Raw genomic sequence first — 7,646 nt, forward strand, 5'->3', positions numbered from 1 at the left:
ATCCACAGCCTCCATAATGGCTTCCCTTAAGCCAGCGTCCTTTATGGCTGTGTAATATTTTATGACTAACCATTCAACTATAATGGGGTGTAATGCTGCCATCGTGAGTGAGAATATTGCATTGTAATGCAATGGAGATGGAAGCCATTAATAAGTAATCAACCGTCCGGGTTCCGACGCACCCAGGTTGCTGGAAAAGGCGGCTCCGCGAGGGGGCGGGGTCCTCGGCTTCGGGAGCCACCTTCTGCAACCGCGTCCAACTATGTGAAAGAAGGAACGAGAGAGAGAGAGAGAAACTGCTGCCTGGAGTCCCTGTGATAACCCCGGCTTTGCATACGCCACCATGGCCAACGTGGGCAAGCTCCTGTGCGCCATCATGACCAGGACCCTCTTCATCCTGGTGGCCCTGGTGGGGGTCAGCAGGGTGGCGTGGGTGAAGGGGGACCCCCGCTACTGGCTCCTCACGCTGCTCTGCCTGCCCCTGGTTGCGGAGCTGGTCGTCACCCTGAGGAGGAGGAAAGGGAAGGACTACAAATGGTACAGTAAGATCAGTAATCCGTCGGTAATTGATCATAAATGGCATTGCTGATTATAGTTGATGTACTGCTCTTTTCTCTCTCGCTCTCTCTCTCTCCCTCTCCCTCTCTCTCTTATTGCCTATAGAAATGGAAAATAGATCAAAACTAATTTACAGTGGCATAAAAACAGGGATAAGTGTTTAACTTTTATTGAAACAAGTTCCTAATTGTCTTTAGGTTTTCACAGTTTTAATTCATTTTCCACTTTTTTTGCCACTTGTCTGTCACTGTTTGTGAGGGACTTGTGCTCCAACCGTACCTTTTAAAAGGTGCTCTTTCACACATTTTCACTGACTTGACTGTGGACGGGCTTGCACAGCACCGCCCATCCTGCCTGTCCCACCTCCATTGTTCACGGTGCAAATATCCTGTGATATACGTTATGTTGGTATTCTTAGACATTGATGAAAAAAAACAAAGTTAAGTAAACTAAGTTAATGCCTCAAATAATATAAAGTTAATGCCTCTTACAGACCTCAACAGAGTCAGCTGTGTCTACACTATTTACATTTACATTACATTTAGTCATTTAGCAGACGCTTTTATCCAAAGCGACTTACAATTGTTCAAACACCGACGGACGCAGCCATCAGGAGCAATTAGGGGTTAAGTGTCTTGCTCAAGGACACTACAGCATGCTAGCAGGAGGAGCCTGGGATCGAACCAGCAACCTTTAGATCACTAGACCACCAGCTCTACCGCCTGAGCTACCATCCCCAGCTATATATGTACACTATATCAACGGTGTGTGTGTGTGTGTGTGTGTGTGTGTGTGTGTGTGTGTGTGTGTGTGTGTGTGTGTGTGTGTGTGTGTGTGTGTGTGTGTGTGTGTGTGTGTGTGTGTGTGTGTGTGTGTGTGTGTGTGTGTGTGTGTGTGTATATATATATATATATATATATATATATATATATATATATTAAAAGTTAGGGATATTTGGCTTTCGGGTGAAATTTATGGAAAATGTAAAAAGTTCACACTACAGTGATATTATATCATGAAAGTAGGGCATTTATGTAGAAGCATGCAATGGTGATTTCCTCATCTCAAACAATTGATTGAAACAAAAGCCAACAACAGCGGTGGGTTTACCACAACAAAAAATGTCAATGTCTCAATAACTTGTCATGTGCCCTCGAGCATCAAGTACAGCTTGACAACGACGTCTCATGCTGTTCACAAGTCGACTTATTGTCTGCTGAGGCCTGGCCCCCCACTCTTCTTGAAGGGCGGCCCTCAGGTCATTGAGGTTCTGGGGTACAGAGTTACGAGCCTCTACACGGCGACTCAGCTGATCCCATAGGTTTTCTATGGGATTCAGGTCTGGAGAAAGTGCAGCCCACTCCTAAATGCTAAATGCTCCCTGGCCCGTGCAAGACGATGATGCCTGTGCCTGGTGGTGTGGTCAGGTACCCTCGCAGGTCGTCTAGCACGCAGACCACGCTTGATGTTAACGGTTTCGAATGGTCTGACGTGACACTTGGGTGCCTCTCACCTGCCTTAAATGTGCCTGGAGTTGAGTGGCATCATCATCCGGTTCCGCAGGGCACTGTTCACAATGAAGCGCTCATCGGTGTGGGATGTGGCCAAAGGACGTCCACTTCTATGCCGTTCTGTGACTCTTCCAGTCTCTCTGTATCTCTGTTCCAGTCTCTCTGTATCTCTGATGTCAAAATGTGAACTGCATGATGAAGAGGACTGTTTAAATACCAATTCTAATTGAACCAGGAAATGTATTGGTCGATTCATGGATCAAACACCTGTTGTGAGTTTTGCCGTTCAGCTCCTTGTATATATATATATATATATATACACACACACACACACACACACACACACACACACACACAGTTGATATAGTGTAGACACAGCTGACACCCATCTCCCACCAATTACAGTATATATCAAATATGTGTTTTTGGTATGTATATTTTTGGTGTATTTTGTGATAGAGCGTTGTTCGTTCTCTTCCAGGTTTTCTCCCGCCATCCTTCTGTTTCTCATCAGCATCATCCCCTCCATCTGGCTCCTGGAGCTCCACCATCAGCAGAATAAATCCAACAACTCTCAGGTGCTCCGGACGACACAGCAAAACAAATACTCAGTTTTGAATATTCGTTACCACGCAGTTACGAAGTCACGGCGAATAAAACGGGTGAATTCACATCACCCAAATATTCTAGGTTGATTCATTTGTTCATTTGCGCGTTCATTCATAATCCGCCGGCCAATGGGCAGTGATGTTATGTTGATGTGACAGGCATGAGGCTGCGTTGACTGGGGGTCATTTCCTGTTTGCAGTGCAGGAATCTCAACTCGTGGGAGAGTTTGCAAGGAGTTATTCTGAACAAGACCGCAGGAAACCTCACCAACCCCCTGCAGTACCTCAAGGTTATTTACAGTCACAATACATTTAAATAAAATGTATTTTAATGTGCTTGAAGAAATTATCTTAATTTGTATCCACCTTTATTTAAATCATCTTTTGTTTACTTGGTAATGATAGTCATATAGTAATAGCTTAGTGTTACGTTACGGTGCAGACCTCCATCAAACAAAAAGTAAAAGTTCTGTTTGCCTCCCGCAGAGTCTGAACCAGCTGCTGTCCACGGTCTGCGCTAATGCCTGGATCCTGGCTCTCCATCAGATCCTGCTCATCCTGCTCATCCTGGGGAAGTGGCTCCTCCCACTCGGCGGCGGAGTCACGCGCGACGAACTATCTCAGCTTCTGCTTATTTTTGTTGGAACGGCAGCTGACATCCTGGAATTCACCAGCGAGACGCTGACCGACATCAAGTGGGTAACGGCTGGGTGACAACACACATGTACACAACGGGCACACACACAGATCCACACCATCTTAATCAACATGCATTTGACATCATGGTGACATAACTTCAGACCAATGACCTGCAAAGGAATCAGTGTCAGTCCATTGACATATATTGAAATCCATATTGCTTATATTGCTTGCTGTAGTTATATATCTGATTTACTGTTTTTATGTTTATTATACATCCTACTATATTTCTGTCATGCAGCTTTTCCAGAGAGAACAATCCTCAGTTGGTCTACATCATCTTAGGTGTGTGGACCTGGAGTATGCTGCAATTCCCTTTACATCTGGCCGGTCAGTATTTTACGTGTAGATGGGTTTGTCTGTGTGGGTGTGTTTAGATTCAATATTTCATGATTCAAGAGGTTTATTTGTCACATACATATACATACTTTCATACATATATGCAGTGAAATGTCTCTGTAACGCACCTGGACATTATGCACAATAGTTACTAAACCGAACATAACAGCTAACCTAATTCCTACCTAGCAACTAACTGAAACAAACTGATTCCTAAAACGTAATGCAGTTAGTGAATAGAATCATATAAATAAAATAAAATAAAAATAAGATAAGACTCAAAAAGATAATACAAAGTGGGGGTACAAAATAAAACGGAATAGAGTTATGTATATGGGATAGGCTATTTGTATATACAGATTTATGAAATAAATTTGTATATACAACAGATTACGGTTTATGTAATCTTTGCCTTCTAATAACTACGAGAAAAGATGCGCTCCGACTTGATAAGGTATGATATCTTTTACAATATGTCCACTTGATTGGTCCACTTGAGTGGGCAGAACTGCCGTGTGTGTTTTTGTGTGTGTGTTTGTGTGTTTGAAAAAGTCACGGTACGCCAAAGAGTCAGACGTAGGAGCGCGCCGGCCCACTTCCAGCGCTTGACCGGACGGTAATAACTTGTCAAAATGCAATACCGACCGTTCAACGTGGCTGTGTACTCCCCCGGAACAAACAGCGTTCTTCAAAATGCACGCGGTCGCCTCCAAACACCCCGAAAAATGCTCTGAAAAATACCGAACCGCGGAATCCAACTGATGTGAAGCCTCGCCCTCATTTTTTTCGCCCGACAGTTGTCAACGCCGGGCCGGACGGCGGCGGCGGCGGGGCCCGGAAGCCGTCCCTGCTCACCAAACACAGCACGGACATTTGGTCGATCGCCGAGGCCCTCTTCATTCAGGACGGGCCGTTCCTGGTGGTCCGGCTCGTGGTCATGTCCTTTTTCGACGTCTTCCACCAGATGCTGGTCTTCTTCGCCATCAAGAACTTCCTGGTGGTCATCCTGAACCTGTACAGACTGGTGGTCATCTGTCAGGACTCCAGGCCCGCCGGGCGGAGCATCGAGGAGGGGAGGGACGACGCCTCTCAGCTATGACCGGCGGAAGGGGGGCTAAACAAGATGGAGGTCTTGGCCGCTCCGGGTTTTGGGGTCACAGAATCCCCAAAAAAAACAACTGCCCGTGTTTGCTTACCCTTTGCAAGAAGTGGAGCTTTCCACGCGAATGTAAAATAATGACTCGGTCACCGGCTGAAAAACAGTAGGCGGACGTTCATATACTGTATATTATCCAGGGAATAATGCTGCCACGCTCTCATAATAACCTCAGGCGAAGGTTTCCTCATTTTCCTCAACCGTCCGTTGAATTATTTAACAAAAGTGCATTGACACTCAAGAATCTTAAGTTTGGTTGGTTGGGTTCGACCGACAAAACAGAACAGGCGCTGCCACGACCGTTCTCCGGTAGAGATTTCCCAACCTGTCGCAAATCAGGGTGGGAAATCTCTGTGTGTTTTCAGGGGGAACCCATAACATTTAGAATGTGTACAGACCAGCCTGTTGAGACTTTGGATATTGACTGAACTTGTCCGGCGCAGTAAGAGCAAAAAAAAAAAAAAAGCACTGTGATGTGACATCGGAGCGGAGCCAAACTTCCACGAAGCCTCTTAGCCAGCGCGGTTTGCTTAGCTCAGGATGTTAAAAGCCCGAAAAAGAAAACTGCAACCGTTCTTTACAGAGGGCCCGACTCATGTGAAGCTATTTCTCGCCGTGGGTTTTCCTGCCTTATTTCCTTGGGCCCCCGAGGGCCGTCTGTGCCGCCCGAATCGAGCGTCATTTCTCAGGGGGGCGTCAGCCAAACCCGTTCAAGTGGTGTGGGGGATGGTGCGGTTAGAGCAGCCACACCTGTCCTGGGTCTAGGTAACTGGGACCAGGACAGGTTGGGTTTGAGCAGCCACACCTGTCCTGGGTCTAGGTTACCGGGGCCACTCTGATCCTGGCCCCCGATTGCCAAGACACGGGTGTGGCTGCTCAAAAGACACCAACCTCACACCATACCACCTCATGCTAAGGAAGGAGGGAGGGAGGGACGGCGTCACGGGAGAGGCTTTTGATCGGGGATTACGACCCAAAATGATGTGTCCCTGAAGGATTTATTCTTTTTGAGCGGAATGAAATACAGAATATCTGAGACCCACTGACCGACTGAGGCTTGAGGCCGCCGGGTATTCAGTCTGTGGGGTGCCAATTATGCATAATTCATTTCATGTCGTTCCATTTGTTCAGCTTGTGGTAATGCACAACTCCAGATGTGTAATGTGTGTAAATGAGGCTGGTGTACCTTTTCTTATAATGTCACATTTTCTCCAAAGGGCTGCCACACCCTATAGCATGCTGGAACGTGTATGTGTATCAAAACCATGGTAAAAATAAATAAACAATGGGGTGTATTTATATAACACTTTGCTAGTCCTACGACTCAAAGCGCTGTAAGGTGCGCGCCCCACATTCATCCATTCACACATGGATGGCGGCAGCAGCTGTTCAAGGCGCACACCTGCTCATGGAGAGCGCTTAGGGGGTTAACTGCCTTGCTCAAGATCAGCACACCACCAGGGGGAGGCAGGGACTGAACCGGCAGCCTTCCAATCGGTAGATGACCCCGCTCGACCTCGTGAGCTCCTGCGACGAAACCATGGCGGCGAGTTAGACAAAAAAATGTTGTCGCGACGACTTGTTTTTGTTTTGTCACAATAACTGTGCCTTAATAAAGAGGTATTTGTTTTGTTCAATGCAGTGGTTATAGAAATCCCTCCTTATTTCAGCCATTTTTATACGGAGATATTTTCCTTCTAACGGGTCTCCAGAAACATGGGGTTCGGGATAGACAACAGGTCTCAAAGTTTACAGCTGGCAAAAAAACGAACTGATGTTATTTTGGCCAAGTTGAGTTGTATTGACGTTTAGGCACCACCGGAAAGAGTCAGCCGCTTGGTTGGGAATGTAAATCATTAGCTCATTGCTTTCACACACTGAGTGGACGTCGGGAACGAGACGGAAAGCATACACACACACACACACACACACACACACACACACACACACACACACACACACACACACACACACACACACACCATCCTATTCTTTATACATTTGATATAATGGTATAATGGCGGCACAACATTAAATCACTAACCTGCAGCGTGTGCAATGTGTGCAAAGCATTAACCTTGACTAAAAACCCGCGTGGAACAGTTCCCTGGATGAGTCCCCCCCACACCCACGTCATCGTCTATTCCACCGCTCGCGTCCTCACGCGCGGACGCGGTGAGGCTGCGGCGCGTGAGACGGGGCGCCCGTGCGCGAGACCTGTCGCCCGCCGCCACCTTGCGGCCGGATCCCGCACTGCAGCCCCTCCCCTCCTCCACGCTGGGCAGGGGCCGCGCACCGACCCCGCAGGGGCCCCGGGGGCCCCCTTTTATTCAGGCTCCGTCCGAGGACCAACGCGCAGTGTTTTTTGCTGCTGTGCGGGAATCCCGCAACGTTTTACAGTCTTATCTCATCTCGTCTTATCTTGCATTCCATACGAGTACAGAAATAACTGACTAGTGAATGTTGCTACTGACCAATCAGATGGTGTGTGTGTGTGTGTGTGTGTGTGTGTGTGTGTGTGTGTGTGTGTGTGTGTGTCTGTGTCTGTGTGCGTGTGTGTGTGTGTGTGTGTGTGTGTGTGTGTGCGCGTGTGTGCGTGCGTGCGTGTGTGTGTGTGTAACCCCAGCACTGAACTGACATCCGATCCAGGCGGCGCGTCCGGGTGAAATGTGACACACCGGCTTCGGCTGCGGGCCAAGCCCAGCCCCCCTGCTCCTCCTCTACCTCCTCCTCCTCCACCACCACCCTGCCGCACCAGCTCCCCTCCCCAAAAAA

General features: G+C 47.7%; 1 protein-coding gene across 1 annotated transcript; it reads left to right on the plus strand.

Moving 5' to 3' along the window:
• The first annotated feature begins 325 nt into the window (after positions 1 to 325).
• LOC307242236 (transmembrane protein 26-like) lies at positions 326 to 6,391 on the plus strand. The gene is made up of 6 exons (XM_080016615.1): positions 326 to 537; positions 2,551 to 2,647; positions 2,878 to 2,967; positions 3,164 to 3,372; positions 3,618 to 3,706; positions 4,513 to 6,391. The coding sequence occupies exons 1-6, from the start codon at positions 344 to 346 to the stop codon at positions 4,812 to 4,814; spliced, it is 981 nt and encodes a 326-aa protein (XP_079872741.1). The 5' UTR covers positions 326 to 343; the 3' UTR covers positions 4,815 to 6,391.
• The last annotated feature ends 1,255 nt before the right edge of the window (positions 6,392 to 7,646 follow it).

Source organism: Zeus faber (genome assembly GCF_960531495.2).
Source record: "Zeus faber genome assembly, chromosome: 16".
NCBI lineage: Eukaryota > Metazoa > Chordata > Actinopteri > Zeiformes > Zeidae > Zeus > Zeus faber.

Coding starts and splice junctions, on each gene's coding strand:
- LOC307242236 (XM_080016615.1), top strand. CDS start 344: ATGGCCAACGTGGGCAAGCTCCTGTGCGCCATCATGACCAGGACCCTC. Junction 538..2,550: donor AAAGGGAAGGACTACAAATG/GTACAGTAAGAT, acceptor GTTCTCTTCCAG/GTTTTCTCCCGCCATCCTTC. Junction 2,648..2,877: donor ATAAATCCAACAACTCTCAG/GTGCTCCGGACG, acceptor TCCTGTTTGCAG/TGCAGGAATCTCAACTCGTG.